The 27,428-nt window shown below is 48.6% G+C and overlaps 1 protein-coding gene across 2 annotated transcripts in view; it reads right to left on the reverse strand.

Moving 5' to 3' along the window:
* The window catches only part of Fstl4 (follistatin like 4), a 419,001-nt gene that overhangs the window by 89,611 nt on the left and 301,962 nt on the right, over positions 1 to 27,428 (reverse strand). For both annotated transcript variants that reach the window (XM_028775986.1, XM_028775987.1), the window contains exon 6: positions 26,116 to 26,239. In XM_028775986.1, coding sequence (XP_028631819.1) covers positions 26,116 to 26,239 — 124 coding nt within the window. The remainder of the gene's footprint in view (positions 1 to 26,115; positions 26,240 to 27,428) is intronic.

The raw sequence follows: 27,428 nt of genomic DNA on the forward strand, positions 1-27,428 counted from the left end.
GGATAGGGGGCTCCTGGGTGGGTGGGGAATGATATATATATACATATATATCTGTATGGATTCCTGTAGGTTCTAACAGGGCCCTGTTGTGCTTTGAAGAGCCTGCTCTAAGGACCTGAGCCTTGGCTCTCCAAATGATAGATGGACATGGATCCCACAGGAAGGTGTGTCTGCCCACGCCTCTCTCCTTGTTCATCCCAGATGATGAGGAACACATTACTCTCCTCTCTGTTCTGACAGGCTGCAGGTTTCCAGAGAGAAGCAGGTTCCATGTGTGGCTCAGTGGGAACTGAGAGCAGGCTCTGAAGGCATTGGTCATGGGTGCAGATGGAGCTGGCTGGGGAGTGTGTGTGCGTGTGTGCGTGTGCATGCATGCGTGTGTGTGCGTGCGTGTGTGTGTGTGTGTGTGTGTACTGGCCTGAGGCAAGGGTCAAGGAGCAGGATCAGGACACAAAGCAGGACAGGTGTGATCAGCACAGATGCCAGCAGGGGCCGCCAAGTCATTCCTACCCCTGGAACTCCAAGCATTCATCTAGGAGCCCATCTTCCAAGTCCAGGCCCCCAGGTTGGGTTGCCACTGATCAAAAACCTCTGCTTCCTTTATGGACCACTCCACTGATGTTGTTAAAAACATCCCCTGCCGATTGTTAGAGTGTGATGTGCCTTTTTGATTCAAAGACAGGTGTCCCTTGGTGAGGGAGCAGGACAGGGGGATGGATGTGGACATCTGGTGGCAGTGAGGGGCTCAGCCTTTGGTGGCTTTGCAGTTGGGGATTGTTGCTGTGGGTGGTGCCTGCTGGCTCGTCTCCTCCCAGCATGCCCCTGACACTGTCTTTCTTCTTCCATCTGTGTAGACACAGCCTGGCACTGCTCTCCCACTGGATGCTGCTGTACTACAGGCAGACTTGGCCTGGACTACTTGCTCTGTTTTGTAAGTTCTTCTCCAACCTTCATAAAGCAGATTCAGGTAGTCAAGACCCGGATGAACCTCCAACTCCTTCCCATTCCTGACTTAGAAATAGCTCCCACTGAATTCTCTGTGTGTTGTGTGGTGCAAGAACACATACATGCACATGCCTGTAAGTATTGAGGTCAGGGTACCAACCTCCTGTAACCACATGTTGTGGGTGAGATGTCCCCTATAGTTTATGGCTTTTGAATACTTGGTCCCCAGCTGGTAGCTCTGTTTGGGGAGGCATAGGAAGTGTGGCCTTGCTGGAGGAGGTGTATCACTAGGCGTGGGCTTTGAGAGTTCAAAGACTCACAACACTCATGATTTGCTTTCTGTTTCCTGCTAGTGGTTTAAGAGGTGAGTCTTCAGGTTGCTGCTCTGGTCACCATGACTACCTACTGCCATGCATCCTCATGGTGATGCTGATGGACTCTAACCCTCTGGTACCATAAGCCCAAACAAGCCTTCTCTTCTCTAAGTTGCCTTGGTCATGCTGATTTATCACAGTAATAGAAAGTCACTAACACAGGCTGTGGCTGTAGAAGCAGCGGCTGCCTGGAGACCTCCCCAGTCTCTAGAATAATTCCTGGGTTTTGCATGTTTAGGAGCAAGTGGTGTCAGATGACCCTGTTAGTTGGACACTCACAGCTCTCAGTGTTGACCACAAGCTGCAAGCATAGAGTTCCGGATGGGAGCTGAGCCAGCAGCTTCATCACCCAGGGCACCAAGAACTCTGTTAGGTGCCTGGCTCTGCTGTGAGCACCCAAGGACAATGGAATATGAATTTTTCTGTCTCGGTATGGGACAGGACCATGGCATGTCAGCTAGAATATTGTGCGGTGGCTAGGAGCCTAGATTCTAGTTCCAGCTGTGCTGTTTGTGCAACTTTGGACAAATTTTTAAATTAATTAATTCTATTTATTTTTCTCTCATATGTTACACCTAACAAACAGTTTCTTCTCCTCTCAGCTTCCCCTCCCAATGTCCCCTCTGCCCCAGATTCGGTCCTTCTCCCTGTTTCCCATAGATGTCACAAAACATGCCTGGTCGGTAAGATTAGGCACCTCCCCTTGGATTTATGGTGGAAGGAGCAACCCAGCAGGAAGAAAGGGTCCCCCAAATAGGCAAAGGAGTCAGAGACAGCCCCTGCTTCCATTGTCAGGAGCCCCACAAGAAGACCAAGTTATACAACCATAACATATGCAGAGGACCTAGGTCAGACTCATGCAAGCTTCCTGATTGTCGATTTAGTCTCTGAGTTTGGGCAAACTTTTTAACTTCTCAGTGCCTCAGTTTCTTCTTCTATAAAATGGGACTCGTCATAAACTCTGCCTCCTAGCTCTCCTGAGAGGAGTGTGTGAAAGGTATCTGACGTTATGGTGGAGGGTGATGAATGCATGTTAGTTTGTATGCTAGTCAGAGAGAGTTAATAGGTCCTGGAACTTGGAGAAACATCCCTAGATGTCCAAGTTCAAGTAAGTAAAAAAATCACCCATCTTGAGTTCCTTATCCTGGAGAGGACTTATTTCTATGGGGTGCATTTTGGATGCAGGCCCACCCACTCAGACTTTCCTCCTCAGTCTTGACAAAGACTTCTCATCTTCAGGCTGTGGTTCAAAGGGCAAAACCTCAAGCCATGAGCCACGAGGCCGCTCTGGAGCTTGTGGATGAATGGAGATCCCGTCCAGTCATATCATCTCTTATATGACCCTAGCTGAGTGAAGTACACAGGGACGAACTGGGGAGGAGGGATGCAGGGTCGGCTGAGCTAGCTCACATGGAGTGCAAGCATCCTCATGGGCAGGCAGCCTTCCTGGCTATTGTTTGGAGACAATTTCTACAATTTTTGTTTTTGCTCAGAGTGCCTCTGAGCGCCTGTAATTCACAAGACATGCCAATGCCTTGGTGCCACCCAGACATTCTTTCACACTTGGGGTTTGAATGGAGCATGTACAATCTCACCATAGGAAAACCTAATTTGAGAGTATTAATTTTAAATATATTTCCACCTCTTTCACTTAAAAGCAGTCCCTTGACTGTGGGCAGCCCTGCCTTGCCAGGCTGCCTGGCCTGGCTCTCATCACATACTTCCCAGGGGCTGGGTACTGGGAAGTTTTCAGGCAGAGAGCTAGGTCTCCAGCCAGAGCGGTATGATGTCTGTTTGACAGAGACATGGCCCGACTATGAGGGATCTGAGAGACTCTCGGCAGCACACCTGCTGCACTCATAAAGGGTTGGGATGCTACCTGGGTGCTGACCCGGGATGGAGAGGCGGGCTAGATGGCTCTTTACCAGATACAGGTGTGGGATCCTAGACTGCTCAGCCCTGGTTCAGCTTTGGTTGGCTGCCCCTGGTCTGATATTTGAGGTCTTCTTGCTTTAGCTAACCTTACACTGCCTGTCCTGCAGGCTCTGGTATCACCCTGTTTCTTGAGTGTGTTCTGTACCCTGGTGTTTCCGTAGCACAGTATCTTCCCCAAGTCACTCCAAACATCACACCTTCTAGGAGCTGATCCAATATCAGATACCACTTCCTCCAGGAAGCCTTTCAGGAGTACTTCCTCATACTCTCACATAGAAAGTATAGGGGTGGGGTACATGCCTTGGAATTATGGCTTTAATCACAGCCCTGCTATTGTCTGGCCTCGGTCACCCCATTTGTAGAATGGGATAGCAATAACACCTTGTTTGAGAACTGAACAACTTATAATATTAAGTACTTAGCACAGTAAGTAATTCCCCTTTGAAAAAAAATGACTGGCTTATTTGTATTAGCTCAACCTTGGCTCTTATTGACTGGGTAGCTTGAGAGTAAGGGACGTGACCTCCCTCAGTTGGGGCCTGGTGAGTCTGAGGCTCTACTTAAGCATCTTGGGTCTGGGCTTTGGGGGTCTCTGTAGTGGTAAAATGTCCTTCTGTTTCTGGAACCCCATAATTGCTCAAGAATCCCATGTAGCACAGTCAGGGGGTTGGGCAAATGGCACCAGCCCCATACTGGGCCTGTCTGGACCTGCCTGGTTCTGCCCAGGCCTGGTACCTGCCTGTTTCCTGTATTGAGTTGTTTGACAGGCAGTAGTTGGTCCTTTATAAAACTGTCACATTTAGCATCCATAAGAGCAAGCAGGACCTACCTGGTCAGACTTGATGTGAGAGCTGCCACACTCTTGGGCTTACAGCCCCACAGCGAGACACTCAGGAGACAAAGTCTTCTGTGGGCAAAGGCGCTAAATGGGAGCCAGTACCTGTGGGCCTGCTCTGTCCATCTGTCTGAGGCAATCGAGGTACACCTTTATTTCAGTTCCTTGAGTGAGACGCCAAGGGCTTAGAAACACCTGCCCCAGGTATGGACCCATGGCAACACTCCTCTCTTTACTGCCTAGATGGAAGCAAACCTGAGTGTGTGAGAGGCTCTGTCAGGGACAGGGTGCTGTATATCATATGCCCCTCTTTGGTAGTGCTCTCCTTGGTAGCAAGGTTGGCTCAGGGGCATTGATCTCTTAGCTACCTTTGGGACCTGGAATAAGGATAGGAGCTATAGAGGCCGAAGGGTTGGCAGCAGTTCAGGGCATGCTAGACAGAGGCAGGCTTCTCTTGGCTCAGGGAATGCTAGACAGAGGTGGAGCCTGGCCTTGGAGGCTCAGCTCGGTGTCCCACACTGACTGGCAAGTGGAGTATTCACTTTTGAACATCCATGCTTGAACCTTCTCTAGCTTCCTCTCACCTCCAAGCAGAGGCCTCTCCTCTCTCTGTACAAATCCATCCATCTTTGTCTTAGGGCTCAGCCAAGGCCACCTTCCTCTAGGAAGCACCCCCAGCTCATACTCATTCTGCAGGACACATCTTGCAAGAGTTATTGGCCGTGTCTCCCTCCCTCTGCCTAGAGGCTGAGGAAGAAGAACGACAGGCCCTCAAGTAGAGTCAGGCAAGCAATTGCTATGAGTACCTGTCTCCCAGCTCCACTGACTCCAGACTGCCCAGAGCCTCTACACTCTGTCTCTAGACTTTCCTGTTGTGATCTGAATAGGGAACGTCCCCAGAGGCTCCTGATTTGAGTGTCCCTACCTTGGCTGGTGGTATGTTCTTGGGGGAGGCTGTGGATCCTTCAGCAAGTGGGGCCTGGAAGGTTAAAGTAGGTCTTGGGGGGGGGGGTTGGCCTTTCAAAGTCATATCTGTCATCCCATCCTGCTCCTTGCTGCTACCCAGTCTACAGCACACTCTTATTGTCACTAACCCCTGCAAGCTTCTCCCACCACGACAGACTGAGAACCTCCAAAAGCACGGGCTGAAGTAAATCTTCCCTCTTCTAGATTATTCTATAAAGTACTTTGATCGCAGCGATGCCTAAGTAACTAATCTACTGCCTGGGGTGGAGCCCCACCCTGGCTGCTAACACAGCTTGACACCACCGTGTCCACATCCCATAATGAGTGAGGGGTTTTATTTCACCCGGCACAGCCAGACACTTAGTTGCTTATTTCGTCTCTCTTTGGCTGTCAATTCGCTTGATGAGAAACAGAATTGGAGCGGTGGCTTCTGAAACCAAAAAAAAAAAAAAAAATTTTTTTTTGTCTCTATTGCATTTGTATTCAAATGGAAGAAATAAATTTCAGTGGTTTCCTGAGTATGCCAGGAGTGATGCCGAAATGTGCAGGGCGAGCTGCTGCTGGCCCCCTGTCCCTGAGAGAGGCTGAGATGAAAAACGAGGCTTTGAACAGGCCTTGGGCGGTCAATCTGGTCAACAGCCACACAGGCTCACCACCTGGAGGGCCCCTGCTCTCCTCTTGCTCCTGGTTCTCTCTCTCTCTCTCTCTCTCTCTCTCTCTCTCTCTCTCTCTCTCTCTCTCTCTCTCTCTCTCTGTGTGTGTGTGTGTGTGTGTGTGTGTGTGTGTGTGTGTGCATGTGTTTCCTCACAAAGGCAAACTGATGATTAACTATCACAGGCCACAGCTTGGATCAGGAAGAAGAAAAAGAATAAATGAGATGCAATTTTGTCTCTGCTCGCATTAGTCTGGAGGCAGGCGGGGCTGTTTGCTGATTCCAGCAGCTGAATGTTTGGAGGGTCATCCATTAGCACCTGTGACCGTAGCTTAACCCCTTACCACAGCACCCCCAAAACCTAGTGTCACGCAGCTGGAAGACTTGGCATCTCAAAGGCCACAGAGGGCCTAGCTCCTCTGCATGAGAGCAGGGCCAACCTCTGGCTTGTCCTGTCTCTTCACCCAGCAGCCCTATTTCCAGGCTCTGGGGTAGAGTGAGTGTTCCACATGGGCACTACATCCTGGAGGGTGTGTGGCTCCTGTCATGGCTATCTGAGGCCCCTGGGTTTTACTTCCATGTCTAGGCCTCTGCTATGAGCACTCTGGCATAAGACTAAGCAGATACCTGCAGGGGGTATGGTAAGGGGAGGCCTCAGATATGGCCTCTCTAGACTCCTCACAGATAGCTCTAAGAACAGGCTTTTTTCTCAGCTCAGTGGCCATGGGAACACCCAGAGATGGGGAAGCCAGACAACAAATGTGTCTAGCTGCCTTTCACTCATGTTCTCTTGTTTGTACCTGGGGACTCCATTAGCCTGCATTCGTCACCGGAATGCTTTCCAATGGGATAAGCCAAGGCACTAGGCTGGGTGTTGGCCAGTCATTGGCAGGAAACTGAGCTGGTCCAACAGGCTTATCACAGTAAGGGTCCTGTTCAGCCTCCCCAGCTGGTGGCCTACATCTAGAACCTGTATCTCTGTCTCCTCCACTGAATCATATGGCTTCTCCTACTCAACATTGTACTTGGATACAGTCCTGTTACAAATGAAGTTGGGAAGAATAATACATTAATGGGGCAGACACAGGAGATAGGACTGAGAATTTAGACATATATGGTACCCATAAGCAATAGCCAAGGGTTTGCTTTAGAGGTTAGAGGTTGACCGGGCCAAGACCCACTGAGAGAGTGAGGCATGGCTGGAGGAGGGAGATCCCTCATGGCACATGAGTCAAGTTCCATTGGATGTAGCCACACTTACTGGTTTCTGCATAATCTACAACGCTTCTCACTATATATTTAACAGTTGTGATGGATATTCTATCTTGTGAGGCCCAAAGAATTTGTCACCTATAGAAAAAGTCAGTGACATACAGTGCAAAGATGTCACTTAGAAGCTAGAGGGCTGGAGAAATGGCTTGGCAGTTAAAGCGCTTACCTGCAAGTGGGAGGACTGGAGTCTGGATCCCCAGGTCCCAAGGTAGGCATAGAAGTCCACCTGTAATGCCAGCCCCAGAAGGTAGAACAGGGGATCCCCTGAACAAGCTGGCTAGGGATGCTAGCCATATGGATGAGCTTAGGATTTGACAGAGACACCTTGCCTCAACAAGTACCGTGCAAGAGCAACTCAGGATAACTCCTGCCATTAACCATAGGCCTCCATATGCACCTGTACATACATGTACATGTACTCTCACACATGTGCTCACATACATGCACAAAACACAGACATATAAAAACTGAAAAAAAAACAATAGAAGAGGAGAAAGAGGAGGAGCAGAAAAAAGAGGAGGAGAAGAAAGAGGAGGAGGAGGAGGAGGAAGAAGAGGAGGAAGAGGAAAAGGAAGAGGAAGAAGAAGAAGGAGAAGGAGAAGGAGAAGGAGAAGGAGAAGAAGAGGAGGAGGAGGAAGAAGACGAAGACGACAATGATGATGTGGGGTAGGGTGGGGGAGTGGGGGCATATTTGGAGAAGATAGGTTAGTGGAGCCAGACCTGCAGTGAGATCACATTGTATGAGGATCTAGGGTATCTTTTGACAGTGTATGTGGGCCATGAGTGACTTTGCAGGACTCAGTTTTCTCATCTGTACAGGTGTGTGCTGTACAGGCAAGGCAGGGGACAGGCACAGACTGAAGTGTTAAGGCTGAGAAAGCCTTTTAAGGTATTGGCTATTCTGGAAGAAAAGGGGCCGTAAACAGCAGGGTGTGTGGGAGTTAGCCAGCAGACCCTTTCATTTTAGGCCTAAGTCTTGAGCCCTCCTGTAAAACTGCCAAGACCTCTTACTCTGTCAGCTTCATCAGGCACTGTCCTCATGGCTGCTATCAGACACCTGGCAAGGGCAACTTAAGGAAGGTCTGTTCCAGTCTGGGTAGCATGGAGAAGGCACAGTGGATGGTCATACTGCATGTGCACAGCAGGAAAAGTAAATGCTGGTGTTCAACTTGTGTTCCCCTTTTATAAAAGCAACTCGAGAACCCAGCTCTTAGAATGGAGCTGTCTACAGTTGGGGGCGGGAGAGCTTCCTACCTCAACCAATCCAATGTAGAATCTCTCTCACAGACATGCTTAGAAAAATGTCTCCTAGGTAATTCTAGATCTGTTGAGTTGAAAATATCGATCATTACAGTCATATAGTACAAGTTCAGACTTAGCTTGGTCTGGGCTTGGCTCTCCATTCAGGTCTGAGTATGGACAACCATAGAGGGAAAAGAAGCCAACATAGAGAACAGCCGTGGGGGCCCTGCTGTCTCTGTCATTGCTTAGCCTAACTCCAAGTTTCTTTCCTTTTTACCTCTTTCTTACCCCAGAAACACCAACAGCTTTCTTTACATATCTGGGACTTTGCCAGTATGACTGCTCTGACCCGTGACTCCTGTCTCCTATCTATCCTGGGATGTAACAGACTCTGGATCCCATGTGGGGCTTTTGTACCTAGTTGGCTAGATGTGGTAGTTTGAATAAAAATAGCCCCATAGTTTCATAGGGAATGGCACTATTAGGAGGTGTGGCCTTGTTGGAGAAGGTGTGACCTAGTTGGAGAAGGTGTGCCCTAGATGGAGAAGGTGTGGCCTAGTTGGAGGAAATGTGTCTCATTCTCTTTCAGCTGCCTGCCAATCCAGAGGTAGAACTCTCAGCTCCTTCAGCACCAAGTCTACCTGCACACTGACATGCATCCCTCCCCAAATGATGATAATAGGCTAAACCTCTGAAACCATAAGCCAGCCCCAATTAAATGTTACCCTTTATAAGAATGGCCGAACAATGACTAACAGTCATAGTGTCTGTTCACAGTAACAGAAACTCTAACTAAGACAGTAAGCTAGGCCAGCATGGGCAGGACCCAAGCAGCAGGGCTCCATCCTGCTTCTGCGTCCATTTCTGAGAAGTGCCTCCTTGCCTCACAGGGCAAGGCTCTGCGGATTCTGTCTTTGCCTCTGTGTAACCTGAGTCCAGCGGTCCCCTTTGGGGTATCCAGGCAGACGCAAGTCTCTGAGGTGCCATCAGATCATCTGATTCATCATAGTGATACCACAGACAGCCTGACCAGCCTGAGAATAAAATATACTTTAGAAGTGTGACATTAAATAGCAAACTCTACTTGAGAGACTTCCCATTGACAAAACACCTTCATTTTCAGAAAGATCCATGTTCACAGCATGCATCCTGGAGCTTGGCCCCCACCAGTTATGATTTACATCCTATTACAAGGTGAAACGAGAAAAAAATCGGGGGTGGGGGGAGAGGGGAAAACCCAGGGACTCTGTCCAGCAAGTCCCAGGGAGTTTGATTTAAAAGGACATTGTCATCTTTAATGTTTTCATCCACAGGAATTAGAGAGTACCACCGTGGTAATTTAGAGGCTGCTGATTTAGGGGCAGCCTTCGTAGGCTGGCTCTGCTGTATTTCCCTTTTTATGGTTCCAGAGAGTATTTTCTGAGAGATAATAATGTTGGGTGATATTTCTCCTTTGTCATGTGGAGGCCTGAGAAGAAAATTAAAATAGGTCCTTTCTTTGCCCCTCTCTGAGGCCAGGCTGTGGACTGGAGGATTGCCATGGGGTAGTCCAGTTGCCATGGGCTAGTCTAGTTGCTCTTTCCTCTTGAGGCCCGACTCTACCCCCTTGAGCCTGAAGTGACTATGTTGACATCTCTGGGCACCTGGAGATTGTCCATTTTTATTTAGGTCCTTGACTATGGCGATCCTACCAGACCAACAGTTACAAACGTCTCTAAAGCCGTAGAAAGGCTCTCTAGCATTCCTGTCTTCCAACTCTACCCTAAACTCACTGGAGACTGTTGTCTCCTCTTCTTACACGCCTCCACGGGGGAAACTCTCTTTAGAGTAGCAAAGACTACAAACCAGCGAAGGGAGACTCTTTCCTTATGCTCTGTTCAGAGCAACTTCCAGCGTCCCAGCTAGCGGCTCCATTCTTCTCTGGCTCCCAGGACACTGCTTCCTCTTCCCTCAGTGCTGACATCTCTCTGTATTGTCTTTTGCCACTGGAATTTCCCCACCTTGCTGACTTCTTCCCAGGGCCTGGTCTCGGTGGTTCTCTACCCACCTACACCTTACCAATTCAATGGCCTTGTCCTACCTTATGACTATAAACAGTGTCAAAATGTCTTTCTTATCCAGGGTGCATAGACCTTTTGCCCTTATCTCCCCAGGAAAACTGTCACAGAGATTCTGTTCCATCTAGTGAAAAAAATGGTCCTCAGACTGGCTTCTTGAGATCCAGGGACCTCACCCTTCTTTCTAGAGAACAGACCTAGTCTTAACCAAATGGTGGGGCTTCATGTTGCCCTGGTGACCAAAGACACCTCCTACCTGACTAATTACTAACAAACTTCTACCATATTTAAATTTTGCTGCCTACCACCCACCCTGCCCTGCCTTCCCTCTGGGCTGTTCTCAAAGCATCCCCAGTGTTCCAAGTCCCAGTGTTCTTGCTGCTGGTGTGTGTCCAGGAGCCTCACTGCAGTGAAAGTTTCACCAACATAAGGGATTTTGTTTCCAGGCTTGCAGAATCTCCATGGCTCACACATCCCCTGCAAGAGAACATTTGTGTGGGTGACCTGGTGCTGATTCCAGGGGCTCAGGGTGTAATGGGAAATCAAGAATGCTTAGGTGTGGGTTCTATAGGGGACACTTCTCACCTCTGAGACCTCTGAGACCTCTCATATATATATATACATATATATGTATGTATGTATGTATGTATGTATGTATGTATGTATGTATATGTATCCACTAAAACATATATATTGTGTAAGTAGGTACATGTTCACTTGCATGCAGAGGCCAGAAGCAGGTGCTGAACTGAACTCAGGTCCTCTGGAAGTACGGGAAGTGTTCTTAGTTGCTAAGCCTTCTCTCCAGCCCAGTGCCTATACTTTTTGATGGGCACAGTCCATCAAAGCCCCTTGCAAGAGGCTCTCTTTAGGCATCAGTGGGATGATATTTCATGTCAAACAGTATCACCAAAAAATAATTTTGGGCTAATGTGTCATGTCCCACATGTAGGATCTCAAAGCATTTTGCTAAAGGGTATTAATTGAGTTTTACAACATCACCGACAGTCAGGGGAAGAATCAGTCCCTTGATAAATGAATAAAAAGATGGACTAAATCAGGCAAAAGATGGTACATGCAAGCTCCAGGATGCTAGAAGCAGAGAAGATCCACATCGGTCCCTAAGCCAGTGTGAAGACTCGTGGGTGGCATGTGGCCTCCTGAGACATATGGAGGGGGCTCTGGGATTACCAGGATCCATGCTAAGTCCTTGGTCTTTTGGGTTCCATCTGGGTGACCATAGGCAAGTTCTTTAACATCTTAGTGCCTCAGTTTCCCCATCTATAACTGGGACTACATGCTATACCTTCCATAAAGACTGTCACAAAGTGAGACACTATATATTATATTGACTAATGGGATGTTTTAAGTAGTAACATAAGCCTGGCTCAGTCACCAGCTATAGCCTCCTGCTCTTGACTTCCTGTACGTGAATGAATCCTGTGCACCTGACTGGTCCCCATTGTTTCTATCTACTCGCAGTCCACAGATACCTGAGTCTGGACACATGGAGAGCCAGAAAGAGCTTGCCAGATTGATTCTGGCCCTCTATGGATTTAGCCCCAAAGCCCTGATCTAGTCTTTCACAGATTCTAGAAGCAGGTGCTGGGTTGGATGGCCACCGTGGGACAGGATGCTGGGAGTGGGGCTGGGCAGAGCTGGGATCAACAGTCTATCTTTTGGGTGGATAGATTCTCCCTTCCCAAGCCACCAGTATCTACAAAGACAATAGCTGCCAAGTCTGAGGTGCCAAAAGGGCCCTCATGAAACACATGCTGGTGACCAACGCTGTCTGAGGTACTTGAGAGTCAGAGCAGAGTGGGCAAGGGTTTGGGCTTTGAAGCCAGGCTCCTGGATTCAAGCCCTGTCCTGTAGCCTTCTAGGTCTGGAAAATGGGCAAGTTATCAAATGCATGGGGCCTCTGGGTTTCATCTGTGCAGGGGAATAATGATAGCTCCTCCCTCATAGATTGTTGTAAGGATTAATGAATTCACCTAGACGGGTTTAGCATCAGCTATTAATGCCAGGTTATTACCTGAAATTAATGATGTGGCTTCAGAAGCCAGCTCTGCCGAATGCTGTGAACCTGCTGCAGTACTCGGCTTCTGAGTTGTGATGTCTCTGCACTGCAAATTGGCACAGTGCCCTGACCACATGGCAGACGTCCATTCTGGGTGGGCTTCCCCACCTTGGGCCCTGGACCATTTCCCTCAGTAGGTAATTTGTAGATTGAGGGACAGGCACGGGCTTACCATGTCACCCCTGTCTTCTCAGGGCTAAGCCCAGAGCTTGCCTGGAGCAGATTCTTGGCATGCAGGGCTACATGACAGCAAATGTCACCAATTGCTTCCATTCAGGGCATGTGTTGTTTGCTTTTCTCATGGCTGTGACAAAACACTGGGCATTAAACAACTTCAGAGATCAGAGTTCTCTTCCCGCTCAAAGTCGGAAGGGACAGAGTTCACCATAGTGGAGAAGATAAGTTGGTGGAAACAACTGGTGGCTGTGGCTGTAGGGACATGTGGCTGCTAGCTCAGGTCTGGATGATCAAGAAACATCTAGAGTGGGGCTAAAAACAGGGCTGGTCCATAACCTTCAAAGCTTATCACCTAATCTGACTCACTTCCTTCAAGTTCTACAACCTCCTCAAACAGCGCCACCAGCTGGTGATCAAGTGTTCAAACCTTAACAGGACTCCCTTATGCTATAATCACAGGAAGCAGCTCACTGGCCCACTTGCTGGCTCTATGACTTTAAGGACTGTGTGAAGATTTTTGTAGTGGAGCTGCATGAAGCCATGGTGCTGAGTGTATGTTAGTTCACTCTGGACATTTACTGTCCTGCAGAGACCAGTGACAGGTACTTATCTGGCCACTCACACTGGAAGAACTTTTGACACCAGCATTCTCTCCTGAGGATCAGGAGCAGGGACTAGCATCCAGGAGACCATCCCCACACACCAATTGGGGCTGTTGAGGCTTGGGCTGCAGCCATTGTAATGCCATACTGTTCCTTAATGGTGGGCACTGTTTCCTGCACCCTGGGCATCTGGAAACCATTTTTCTTGCAAACATTACAGTTGGCAAGGGCCCATGGCCTTCTGAGATGTTGTTCTCTAGTTCAGTTGGTTCAGTCCGACACAACCCATTTAGAGTAAAACTTCCTAGACTCCAAGGCTCTTTAATATTTCATCTGCCTGGCGGCCTGGCCATAGCTGCTTACTGAGAGCCTGTGGTCTGGGAGCGAGCGATCGTGAGCTTGGGCCGGGTCTCTGCCCTTCATTTGAGGCAAGATCAATCAGCTCTTCTGACTTCAAAGGTATGCAGACACAGCACAGAGGCTCACAAGGGGCCTACACGGCCACACGTTCCTCATGCCTCCTCCTAGTCCCGTTTAACTGAGAGGTCCTCCTTCCCTCTCAAAGCTGCCATGGCCCACAGCTATTAATCAACAGCTACACAGCTGCTCTGAGTTCTCCCTGGGCCGACAACATCTCTGCTTCCCCTTCACATGGACTTCTTTCCAAATCCTTCCCAACCCATGGCTGGAAGGCAGGGGAGGGAGGGGAGGTTGTGAAGAGTCTGGTCCTGAATCCTCTGAAGTGAACATCCAGCCTCTTTAGGATAGAGAGTTGACATGGGGGACCCAGGGGTCTTGCTCAGGCCATTCTTTTATGGTTACAGCATTTCCAGTAGAAGCACACAGGCTACCTTCTCAAGGCAGAAGCAGATGCCAACCGCTCCTGTGCCAGTAGAAGCTGCTCTCCCCGAAAGGATGCTCTATGGGGCCGTCGAATACCTCCCACTGCACCCTCATGTCTTGGAAGATACATTCCATCAACCCTTGGTTAGAAGCAAGGGGTGGGGGTTATGGGAGAGCCCAGGATGGGTGGACTAGACTTGGCCTCTGCATGTCACAATTCAACAGGTAGCCCCCATGGCAGACATGTATTTAGGTTGGAGGCATGGGACTTGGGATGGCTAATCTTGGTTGCCAACTTGACTACATCTGGAACCAACTAAAGCAGCTGGACATGCCTTGAGGGATTTTCCTGATTAGATCATTTGAGGTGAGAAGACCCACCCTAAATCTGGGCCATACCTTCTGATGGCAGCCCTCAAAAAAGACACGGGAGAAGGGAACTTGTGCCCTTCCCCTGCTTGACCCTACTCTCACAAGCAGTTTCACCCGTCCTCTTGCTGATGTTACAACCTTCTTCTTCAGGATTCCAACACAGACTGATGATCAGCAGCTCTCCAGGAGTCCCCTGGGGTTTCAGTACCAGAATGGGACTGCTGGGATGCCTAGCCTGTGGACTACCTGAATCTTGCTCTTCACTGGGAGACAGCTACTGCTGGACTGCCTGGACCACAGCCCCAAAGCCACTTTAATAAAGCCCATATGTGTGTGTGTATGTGTGTGTGTGTGTGTGTGTGTGTGTGTGTGTGTGCGCTCGCTCGCACGCGTGTAAAACGTTTTTCATCTTATCAGTACTGTTCCTTTAGAGAACTCTCACTAATAATACAGGGCTGTTACTGAGTCCAGGGCCCCCTCTGGGTGTGACCGTTACACTTTCTTAACTCCCAACCTCTCTGGAAGACATTCTACAATTCTCTTATTTTCCAAACCCAGAATCCCAAGCTTCCTGAGGAAGTTCCGGTCACTCATTGCCTACCAATCATATGTCTGTATTCTCAGGACTCATGGCTCCTCAGAGAGGGCAGGGATGTGCCCTGGCATCTGGTTAGCACACAGCAGGATGGTGGAGATCTGCTCTGCCTTGTGTATATTCTGCACCCTGGTGCTGGATGATGTGACACAGGGACTCTGAACTCCCACAGGGAGGCAACATGCCTACTCCGGGCCCATCTGTTTATTTAATGACTGCAGGGGCCAGAGGCTGGCAGGGCTCTTGGCTAGCACCAGAAGCTTTCTTGATGCTGAGTTATCTGACCTTTAGTTCTTTGTTGCCCAGCGGATCTGCTCTCATTCATTCTGTCCAAGCCAGCCATAGGCCAACTCAACCTTTAAATATCTACCACGTCCTGAGTATGAGCAGTGTAGCCCTGAGGATGGCTTATGGTAGCTGCCTCCAGGCCAGGGCTCAGCTTCTTGAGAGCACCTACACTGTCAGCTGCCATCAAGATATCAGTGAGGGATGCTGAGTAATGGGTGCTCTGAGCACACAAAGGCAGGGGTGTAGGCTTTGTTTCCAAGTCCTTACTTCTTCACATTTGAACCTATTGCCAGGTACCAGTGTGTTTTCAGTCCCATCTCATAGATGTGGCCTTTGAAGGTTAGGGCCAGTTCTATAGATGAGCAGGGCCAATAGAGTCTCTGGAAGTGTGTTTTGGGGAGCTGAGAAGCCACTTGGATTTCAGAGGAAGAGATCCTACAGAGGTCTAGTTACTCAAGGGAGAGTTGGGGGCCATTTCTGAACAATTCTGCTCTTTGGGGCTTTAGCTTCCCTATGGAACTAAAACGCTCTCTTCCCTATTAACCAGGAAGCTCTGGGCAGTAACTGCCCATCCCCTCACAAGTAACTCGGTTACTCTTGTGGTATGGTCTGGGAGAGAAGCAGATGACAGGTGTCCAAAAGCACCTGTGAGGTGCCTGCTTCAGGAGTCAGCACACAGGTGATGGCCCAGGTCCTACCGTCTGCATCAGTCCGTGAGTGGAGCATGTTTGCTGTACACACACTGTAGGCGTAGAGAGTGAAGACCCTAGAGGTCTCTGGCTCCAGCAGGTGTGAAGCTCTCCTAAGTTTTCACTGCAGGCCCTGTTGTGGTCAGATCTGGAATCCATGACCTGGCTTTGGATGGGGCTCTGTAGCCTCCAGAGTCCTTGGGCTTGGGGGGCATGTGTGTGGCCTACCTGGGAAGTCTCCAAGGTGTTCCGGAAGACTGTGAACCTGGATGTGCCATGCAGACAGTGGGAGGATCAGTACATTTCAGGCACCCTACTCATTCACCTACTTGGACTGGGAATGGAGCTCTGGGGACCTGGGTTCATTCCTAGCTGCAGGCAATCTCCCAGCAAATCACGAGCAGTTGTTCCACCTAAAATCCCTTCTGAAGACAAAATACCTATGCCATCAGAGACTGCTCTCCAAGGCTCCACGTGCCAGCTGCTCCACACCTTCCTCGGGGCTGCTCCATACCAGGAAGAAGAGGCCATGCCAGCAGCACTGTGGCTAAGGAGCCAATATTGAGCTGTAGCCTGTAACACAAAGCTATTACCAAGTATTCTGTGCTAAAGAGCACTATCACTGCCTTGGTGGTAGCAACCAGACTGGCTGTCTGTCCTCACTGTAGGTGGGACTCATGGGGGATTCAGGGCAAAGGCAGCTAGAGACATTTACTGTTTATATCAGTGAAAGCTGGAATTAGAGTATATGATGGTTCACATTGTCAGAACTCCTGCTCCTCCATCACTAGAGAGCGTCTCTCATTGGCTTGTTTATCTGACCATTTGCTGTGGTCCTATATCCAGAAGAATACAAATAGCCAGAGAGACCAACTTTTACAGTGGCCATGACCTCTGACCTTACAGGTCCTGCACACACAGAAGTCAGATGTGGGATGGGTCTATGGATATCACTGCACTAGCCTCTTGGACTTGAGCTTCCTATGGAGCTTCAAGGGAGCCTCTGGGAGACATGTGACAGGAACGGTCAGGTGCCCAGTCATACAGACAGCTAAGGCCAGCTTCTAAAAGAGTCCTATGAGGGCAGCACGGAGTGAGTGGGGACATGACAGAAGGCCAGCTGGGCCGAGAAGTAACTTAGATTATATACAGGGGATGGGACCTCTTTACCAGCCCAACCGTTCAGCTCCTAGACTACCCCATGGACCATGGTGGACAACCAATGCAGCTAATGCTGTGTGGGGAGCAGGCTAACACCTTGACTATTATCTTTGGAAACTGTCATATCACTCTGACCACTTTCTTAAATATTCACATAGATATTTATTTTCCAATATGGCCTCTGATCTTCTTAAAGAGTCCCTGCTGCTACCAGGGTGAGTGGCTACCACAGGAAAAGCTCCAGGTTTCTCCCCACAGCTCAGCTGCCTTTCCTTTCCAACCGTGAGAGCTACTCAGGACAATAACAATCTTGTCCTTTCCCTTTGCCCAACTATTCTCTGTCTTGTCCCCTCTGCTGCCATCTTGGAGGATACTTTTTAGTCCTATGGTCTCTGTCAATATTCCAATCATCAACCATCCTCCCTGTCTCAACCTTTGGCCCAGAGGGAGGCCCCAAATACAGGCTAAGTTCTGGGGTAGCCAGAAGCCACCTGGGCCTCTAGGGATGGAGCAGTGCCCCGAGAGATCTGTGATAAAAAGGGGCTGATGTATGGGGAATTTAAGATGAGGTAGCATCTGGCAGTCTGGGGTCTGAAATCCCCCCTTCTCTGGTGTTTGAGTAGCAGCACAGGCATCAGATGCCTCTCCCTACCTACCCAGAGCTTCTTGGCTCCAGCTTCAGACTCTTCAGCCTGTTCTTACAGGGGCCATGCTATTGGGCCAATTGAGTATGACCCATAAAATGTTTACTTAGTCATTGTATCCTGTCATGTCATACATGTATCCTGACATGTATCCCGTCATGGCTTCCTCTGACCACTGCCCTCCCTTAGGACATGTACATTCTGCCTAAGAGAAGCACTGACTTTGCTCATGTTTGACAGAGTGGTTCATCCAGGCAGGGACAGCACAGCAGCAGGAGTATGTAAGGCTGCTTACCTCTGAGTGGGTCAGGAAGACAGGACAGGAAGTAGAGCTGGATCAGAAACCTTATCAAGGTGGTAGGAACAAACTACTGAGATGAGAACGAGGCAGCGTGTTTTTGAGACTTCAAGGTGGACAGAGGAGGAGGAAGAGGAGGAGAGGGGGAAGAGAAGCAGAGACAAGCCCAGGGCAGTCTCTGGGCTCCAAGATAATGGGGTGCAGGGCTTGGCCCATGTGGGGTGGGGGGAGAAAGACTTCTTGGAGGAGGAGTTTATTGGGATAATCCTCAAGTGACCACCCCCATCCCCAGCAACCCACCTCCTCCGTCTAGAGCCCATTTCTGAAAGGTTCTTCAGTCTCCCCCAACAGCACCACCAGGTGGGGGACAAAGTGTTGATGTATGAGCCTGTGGGGGACACTCCACATCCAAACCATAGGTGCCTTTCAGGTGTGCTTCCTTACACTTCAGAGCGAGTGGTCACCACCAGGTGCCTTACACTCCCTGCCAGCCACCCCCACAAGAAATCAGGGGCCCAAGGGCAGGCCAAGGAGTCAAACAGAGTGCTGGGGGGTTTCACTCTGTTTTTTAAGTTTTCTCTCTGGGCTTTTGCTTGGAGCCTTGGAGGCAACCTTGGGCACACAAGGATCCTCACCGAGATGCAGGCTTTGGATAGCTCCAGCTTGCACATCTTAAGCCTCCCCAACAGTACCATTTAGGGGAGCAGGCTTAAGAATCAGAAGTACGACCTTCGGTGCTGAATTGCGCATTCAAGTTACCACAAAAGCTTTGCAGAAACAGTAAGATTCATGATGGCAATACGGCACTCTCCTGTAAAAGGCTGACATTTCAATTGTTCTCATTTATATCTCTGTAACCAAATCTTCTGCCTCCTCTGCAGCCACTTTAAAGTATTCACTAATATCCACAGAGCTCCGTACAGGCGTCTTAGTTTCTCTATGATATACAAAGTCAGGCTGGGCTGTGTGACCCCAGGAACATGAGGTGACTGTGCAGCACCAGGAGAATGATGGTCGAAGTGTCCAGTCACCCAACTCCACCCCTCCCTCCAAGAGTAAGGTTTAAAAAAAAATACCAGGGCATCATATTTTAATGAGTGTTTTTTTGTAATTTGTGTGTAATAGATTTTCAATAACAACCTGTAATTAGTTCATTTTCTACTATTCAGTTGCTCTGCACTGAGGCCTTTGAGAACTTCCAGCTGGGATCTTTTTTTAAAAAAAAAAAGGACTGAGCTCCAGACAATGCCAGGAGACACTGGGCCTCACAGTGCAGTTCCAGTCCTTAGGAGTGAACAACTGAGATGAGAAAGAGGCAGTGTCGTTTTGAGACTTTGAGATGGACAGAGGAGGAAGAGGAGGAGGAAAGGAAGAAGAGAAGGAGAGGAGCAAGAGCAGCAGAGACAAGCCCAGCACAGTCTCTGGGCTCTCAGATAATGGGGGGTACAGGGCTTGGTCCATGTGGGGGCGGTGAGAAAGACTTCTTGGGTGAGAAGTCTATTGGGATAACCTTGAAGTGTGGGGTGAACAGCGCACTCTTTCCTGGAGAATGCAGAGGGGAATGTCAAGAATGTTTAAGTAGAAGGTTCTAGAATCATGTGCATGGGCCACTCCAGTTTTGCTACTTGCTGACTGTGTGACCTCAGGTTGGATACTTAAACATCACTGAGTTTGTCTCTTTACCTGAGAAAGTAGACCCCGTGCACACAGTGCTGGCTCATGTTAAACACTAGGTGTCTCTATGACTGTAAGAGCCCATTTCCAACTACAGTGATGCTGACCATACACAGACTCTGAGGGTGGTGTGCTGGCTCTGAACCCATCCTCTAACCTGGCCTCACTGCGCAGAACCTAGGGGTAAATGTCAAGGATGAAGCAAGATCTGCCTACAATTGCAGTCAAGCCCACCCTCTGTGGAAAACCAGACCAAGAGAGTTGGTTGGATGTTTGTGGCTGTCTTATTTTACCACCTTGGTGATCGTGGGGTCCGAGGAGGTTGGTATGGAAGCCTAGGACGGTAGCATCCATTATGGGCTCCAGGGGATAAGATGCACACAGCCGGACTCTGCCTTCCTTCTACTTTGTAGCAAAGATGGTGGAAAAACATGTGCAACTTCATGGTCCCTCTGATTCAGAGTTGCCTGGTTACAAGAGCCAGGCGGCGAGGTTATCAACACTCTCTTTTCCTTTTCTGTATGCCTGGAGCCCCCAAGTGCCAGTGGGAGACTTGGGTCTGATTCCCACCCTGTCAGCACCTGGGGTCCCTGGTGACCTGGAACGTTACCATGTGAAGCGCATGTGGCTGCCCTCCCCCAATCCACGAGTTTGCTGGGCTTGCCCTCAGAGGATTAATTAAGCGGACAAGTATTTTTCTAAAAAAGTAGGAGAAACTGATAATGAATTTAAAGAGAGGGGAAAAAAAAAGTCCTCATTTAAGCGACCTGTTTTTTCCCCCCATGATCCCAACTTGAACATTCAGAAAAGTGTAAAAACATGCAGAATTGAGAAGCTTTGTTTTTTTTTGTTTGTTTGTTTGTTTTTGTTTTTTTAGGTGAGCAACTTTTAAGTTAATTGACTGTGATGAACAGTCAGGACTAGCTTGCATCCTGCTTTCCAGTAGCCCTGGAGCCTGGATCTCTGCCACAGCAGGGACAGGTGGCTGTGGGGGAGGAGGGGAGGGAGGTGGAGGACACATGCAGAGAAGGCACTGTGTCTTTGGTTCCTAGACCTGACTTTGATCTGGGATGTCAAAAGCAACCTGAAAACAATGTTTAGTTGATAGATGGAGTGAGACAGGGAGGCCACCTTCATCTTTCATGCCTGTCACTGTATGGGATGGGATGGGTGACCGATGGGAGTCCTAGCTCAGTCTGATGGTCAGAAAGGGATGGATGCAGGGGTGGAGGAGATGGTTCAGCTGGTAAAGTGCTTGCTTTGCAAGCATGGGGACCCAAGTGTGATCTTAGAAACTACCCCCACCTTTAAAGCTCAGCCTGGTGGCACATGATTGAAATCCCTCTCTAGGACTGGGGAGGCAGAGATGGGCAGATCCCTGGGGCTTGTTGGCCAGCCAGCCTTTACTGCTTGATGGTTTCCAAGCAAGTGAAAGGCTCTCTTAAAAACCGAGGTGGACAGTGCCCAAGAAACTATATCTGAAGTTGTTCTCTGGCCTCCACACACCTTCATGCACACACATACCTGAACACACACACACACACACACACACACACACACACACACACACACAGACAGAGAGACACAGAGAGACATAGAAAGAGACAGAGAGACAGAGAGGGAGGGAAAGAGATCTGGTTTCATGGCTAACATACCTCCTGCACCCTCTTTCCAGAGTGTGGCATTCACCTACTTCCTAAAGTCAGGAGTGAGATGCAACCTCACCATGAACCAACTCAGTTAGCAGGGCAGCCATGGAACCCCATGCCACAGCCTCTAACAGGCTGTGTGTGGCAAACCAGCTCAGTGGAGGGCCAAAACAGCTGCACTGGAAGGTAAGCTTTAGAAGCCTCCCTCTCCATCCTCACCCCAAACTTATCAATACATGTCATTTCTGCAGGGTAAACATCCAGACCCATCATCTTACTGATTGATTGATTGATTGAGACAGGGTCTCACTATGTACCCCTGGATGTCTGCAGCTCAGATATCTGCCTGCTTTTGCCTCCCAAGTGCTGGAATTAAAGGTGTGCACCACTACTCCCAGCCCAGACCTGTCATCCTCGTTAGAGCTTCTGAGATTGCTTCAGAAGGCTATGGGGCTGGAGTCTTGTTGCAGCCTCTACCCTTCCTGGAACCCAGGAGCAAAACTCACAAAACAGAAGCTGGAAAATGAAACCTCACACACTGAACTTCTCCCAGCCTGTCAACTCCAGTTGTTAAAACTAAATCCAAAACGGTGTTGCTGGGATGTGTAAGATACAGCTGGCCTTCAGTGAGATTTCTCGAGTGCCCACTGCTTTCTAGGGAACCATTTACACCAGTATGTCTCATTTTAATTACTCATTTAAAACTCTCCCAGCCATACATCCATCACTACAGCTCTGGGAATTGGTAGTTCCTATAACTTTGAAAAGCTATTGATCCCTGGGTGCTCAGAGCCGCAGCATGTCAGGCCTTTATAGCTGGGTTAACTCATTTTGTGGCTTCCTCAATGGCTGCAAGTTTACATTTTATTGCATATCTATTATTTGGGTTGGGCTGTGATGAATGGTTTGGCTGCCTGGATCAAAACAAGTCCAAGGCGACCACAGAATCTAATTTGCTTCAAGAATGATTATTATAAAGCTTTTCAAATGATAATCCAGGAATGGGAGAAGCAGACATTAGGGGGCACTGTCTGAAACCTATGGCTGGAGCTGAGGGGACAATGTGGCCCTTCCGTATAGTGGCTCATGTTTATGCTGACCTTCATTAAGGAAACTGCCTGTCTGTCTTCATGGGTAGAAGAGATGCTTGCATTTCCTCAGGAGCAAAGCCAAGAGCTTGCAGGTTAGCTCCAGACCCACTCTCGGGATCAAGGATGTGCCATTGGCAGCTAAATAATTAATTAATTACTGCTGTGACGAGCAACTTAAAGAAGGAAGGGTTTAATTTGGCTCACAGTTTGAGGGGATCACGGTCATCATGGCGGGTGTGTCACAGGCGTAGGACTATGAGGCAGCTGGTTATATTAAATCCACAGTCAGGAAGCAGAGAGAGACAAACTCTAGAGCCCAGCTTGCCTTCCCTTTTTCAGGCAGTCTAGGACCCCAGCCTGTGGGATGCTTCTGTCCACATCTAGGGTGGGTCTTCCCAGCTCAACTAAGCTAATCAAGAAACTTCCTCCTTGTCTGCCACAGGCATGCCACAAAGTGATCTAGACCCTTCACAGAAGAGTTGGAGTTTAGGCAGCTTCCCTGGAATGTATCACGTCTGTTCCTGGAAAACATCCACTTCCTGACTGGGAGAACAAATCTGGCTGTGAGCCCTTTGACGCTGGGTCCCTAGTTCATCAAAGTTCTGAGGGACTAGTATTATCGAGGGAAGAGGATGGAGAGACTAGTTTCGAGCCAAACACTGGAGCCAACAGGGAAGGTCTCTCTAGTGATGTTCAGGTCTACACTTAGCACATGTCTCACTGAATAATAATAATAATAATAAATAATAATAATAATAGAACAATAATAATAATAGTAATAATAATAACAACAGTAATAATTCCCCCCATTTTGGGCAGCCTTTATGTGCTATAGATATCTGAGATGTAAAGTTTCCCACCACCGTGGATTTAAAACCACTGACCACTCAACTGTGTGTTTACAAAATCTCTGACTATTTAATAGTCACCTCTCTAAACATTTTTAAATGTCAGGAATCATTTTGGGGAGTAAGCTCTTGATGCTCCAAACAGGTACTTCTAGCAACACGACAAGCTTACAAGTCATTCACGCTCTATCATGAACTAGAAGCTGCAGATACAGGTTTTGGTTTTCCTAGTTGGCATGGATGAAGATGTAAGAGACCAAACATGGTCTTGGTACATCAATAAAGGCCTTGCAATGGCGGCTGGATGTAACCTTGGATACTAAAGATGCTGTGAACTGGAAAGCCTTCTCTTTCCTCCACAGAACCACACCAGGCACATAGGCAATTAATTACTGCTGGGAAAATCATTTGCTTTTCTCTTTTATGTCCTTCAAGCATGTCTTCTATCAGCCACAAATGTCCCTTTGCTGTCAGGACAGAAGAACTGCCTCTTGAGAATAACCAGAGTTCAACGAGTATTGCTATTCTGCAGGGATACCTTCTGGTGAGATGGAATTCCAGATGAATGCTAGGAGGAAGGATCCTGAATTCTGTAGCTTAGGGTGTGGCTTCCGTGTCTTCAGGGGATTACACTGCCTCCCCAAGGCTGACCACCAGGTGCTGGGAGCTTGCAGGTCACACTCACAAGTACATCACCAGGCTCTCACACTACCACACTAAGCAGACCCACATAACCTCGACTATAAAGGGGCTTCTTCCATTCAGGGTAAAGCATGTTCTTCTGGTCTCTAGTGTGTGGGCCCAGCACATTCGCTGGCTTCCCCTCAGTGTCGGTCCACTGAGGTTAATGCTCACATCAAGAAGTCCCGCCTAGAGTTAGCTTGATAGAATCTCTAAGCAGGTCATCTCCAAGTGTGGTACACACCAGGGAACCCTATGGAGAAGGCACTCAGAGCACCCCCTCTGTTTTCACAGGAGCGAAAAAGCAAAGGGAAATAGCAAGTGTAACAGTATGATTAGCAAGCTGATGTAGGAAGTGTGAAGTTACACGGGAAGAAGAAGCGGTCTCTCACCTGAGACCACAGAGCTAACACTGAGCTACTGCTTTTACTCCTGTAAACCTGCCCACCGCTCCGCTTCCTGAAAGCTGTGCATATCGCATCTGCTCTTCTCCCTTGAGAAGTGGCCACCTCCAATATCCTCTTAGACAGCAAGTCCTGTTTGCTGAAGATCAAACTGTCTTAACTAGAAACCTGCACATTTCGGCTTCTGTAAAACCTGCTTAGTTCAGGAAAAATCTCCTTTGGGGGTGAGGATAAAAAGACCTCCCTAAGATGATTGCAAGATTACGACAATGCCTAAATAAAGGGACTCTGGCCAGCTTGAGTGTGGGGGTCATGGCTCTGGCAGGCCTTGCCCTTCTCCCCCATTTCCTCTGCCTTACTAAAAACCATTAGATGATATCCTAAAGCTAGCCACCAAGGTCTATTCCCTTATTTGGTGATTTCCTCCTCCTGATACTGACCACAAAGATCCAACTATCAAAGTATCGAAGTCCAGCAATCAAAAGCCCCCTTTGGCTCAAAATTAAATACCTCATCCTAACACAGGGTTCCCCCTTTACCTTTATAAACCGCCATATACCTAATGGGCCACATCTGTCTTCTCTCTATCCAGAGGCAGTCCTTTGTCCACCAGGACAAATATGCCTCCTTCTTCTCCCTTGTTCCCTCCCCCTTCTCCCTCATCCTCTGTCTCCTGTCTTTGTCCCTTATCCCTGCCGTCTGTCTCTAGGGGGGCAAATAAATCTCCTTTGTGTTGAGAACTTGTGTTGAACACCGTTCCTTTCTCTAACCCTAAGAAATAGTTCTGATCAAGGCTGGGCCTCTTTAAGCAATAGCTAGAGGCTATAACAACAAGTTAATTAATGATTATTTTTCCTGAGATTTCTCATTAGGGAGGGTTGGGAGCCCCTACCCCACTCTAGCAGAAGTACTTGGGTAGGGACTAGTCCTAACTTCTGCCTGGCCATGCCTCCAGCATCTCTCTAGTCTCCCTCCAGGCCGGGCTGCCCAGTGGAGCTGGGCTACCTCCATGTCCATTGCTGTACTTTCCCCTGAGTTGAAACATTGAGGCATATGACTCAGGAAGTAAATAAAACAAGTCCAGGAAGCCCCTGAAGCCCACAAGATTCACGGAACACCCCACCATGCCCAAATTATAAAAGTAACAGAAATTGCAGGAGAGAGGAGACTCTCTGATAAGCCCACCTGTCTTCAAATTCTACAGGTGAAATATTGCCTGTGATCTGTGGGCTTTTCAGCGGTACTGCCACTGTTGAATCATCCAGGCTCCTTTAAATAATTCCAATAACTCCCTGGTTCACTAAGCTGAACTTGGAGTCATTTCTGTAGTCTGCTACTGATGCCATATCTGAGGCAGATAAACATTTCTTCAAGTCTCTCCAGGAAAAGTCACATGAGTATAGTCAGAGGATTGTTGTTACAGCCCTGCTGTTGTTACAGCCCCAAATCCCATCATCAGTGAGGAAACACCTTTATGCAAAAGGCAGAGGGTTGGTGAGTGAATCCTCTCTTTCCTATACATCTCGTTTTGCCCTTTTCTTATAGCTCAGGCTTGTACAGAACAGTTTCAACTTCTTTCACGTTTAAGCCAAATCTGCCTGGAAGATGACTGAGGCCAGACTCACGTGTCCCAAGTACCCACAGTCCAGGCTCCTGATGCCACATCACCACCACAGCACAGGACGGATACCTGAGGTAATTAGTTCCCATGCCCACAGCCCTGCGCAGAGGTCTCACTTACGGAAGGCTGTGTAGAACTCTCCGAGGGTCAAGGAGCCATCGCTATTATAGTCATCAAATCGCAGGAGATCGCCTGGTGAGCATCTGTTCAGTGAACCATCCATATCCTGTTCCTTTAGCACATACTGTGAGGTCAGAAGAGACAAAGCCAGAGTCACCAGTGAGCTCAGCATCATGGATGTTGCTGGAAAATGCCCAGATCTAGTGGGGATTCAGGCTGTGGAAGCAGATGAAGCCTGAGTGAACTTGTCCTGTTGATACGGGCACTGCCACATCAAGGTCCCCAATGCCTCAGACCTATGGGAATGGCAGAGCCTGCCCTACATTAGGCTCAGGGATACAGCAAAGCCTCCCCTGGGTCCATGTGCAGATGTTGACAGTGTGTGTGGACAATAGAGACATAGCCTCCTTTTCCTGGATGGCTGCAGCCTGAACTGCTCCCTACAGTAACCCCCATCCTGATTAGCAAAACCTGCCTTCTGGTTCAGCTATTGTTATGGTTTGTATATGCTTGGCCCAGGGAGTGGCACTGTTGGGAGGTGTGGCCTTGTTGGAGTAGATGTGGCCTTGTGGGTGTGGACTTTAATACCTTTGTCCTAGCTGCTTGGGAGCCATTTTTCCATTAGCAGCCTTCAGATGAAGATCTAGAGCGCTCAGTTTCTCCTGTACCTTGCCTACCTGGATGCTGTCCTGCCTTGATAATGGACTGAACTTCTGAAACTGTAAGCCAGCCCCAATTAAATGTTGTCCTTTATAAGACTTGCCTTGGTGATGGTGTCTGTTCACAGCAGTAAAACCCTAACTAAGACAGAAGTATAGAATAGACTTGCCGTCTCCGTTCAGATATATAAAATAAGCTGGGTTTCTAGGCTGCTCCTGGTGCATCCCCATGGGAATTACCCAGCCAACCCCAGCTTTTTTATGTATCTATATGCCTGTCCTTTCTTCATTCCTTCAATGCCTCACTCAGGGCAATCCTAAAGCCTTGCAGGTTACTGCATTGGGAAGTATTCAATCTCTAGTCTTGTCTGGTTTGAATCCCTCATTTTATACATAAGGAAACAGAGGCCCAGAGAGGGAAGGAAGGGCCGGGCATCAGGTCTGTGGTCTCCCTGACTGTCAGACAGACCCAGGTGATCTAAGTGAGGAAGAATCTTTGGGACTACTTGTCTGTCACTTTGTAGTGTTAGTAGAGAAACAGATTATAGGAGGTCCTGATTACAGGAAACCAGCTAACAGCTGAATCAGGGTGGGAACCCAGGCCACTATTTGTGATGCTTTTTTTTTTTTTTTTTGATTTTTCGAGACAGGGTT

The sequence above is a fragment of the Grammomys surdaster genome, unplaced genomic scaffold (genome assembly GCF_004785775.1).
Source record: "Grammomys surdaster isolate TR1022 unplaced genomic scaffold, NIH_TR_1.0 262, whole genome shotgun sequence".
NCBI classification, from domain to species: Eukaryota; Metazoa; Chordata; class Mammalia; order Rodentia; family Muridae; genus Grammomys; species Grammomys surdaster.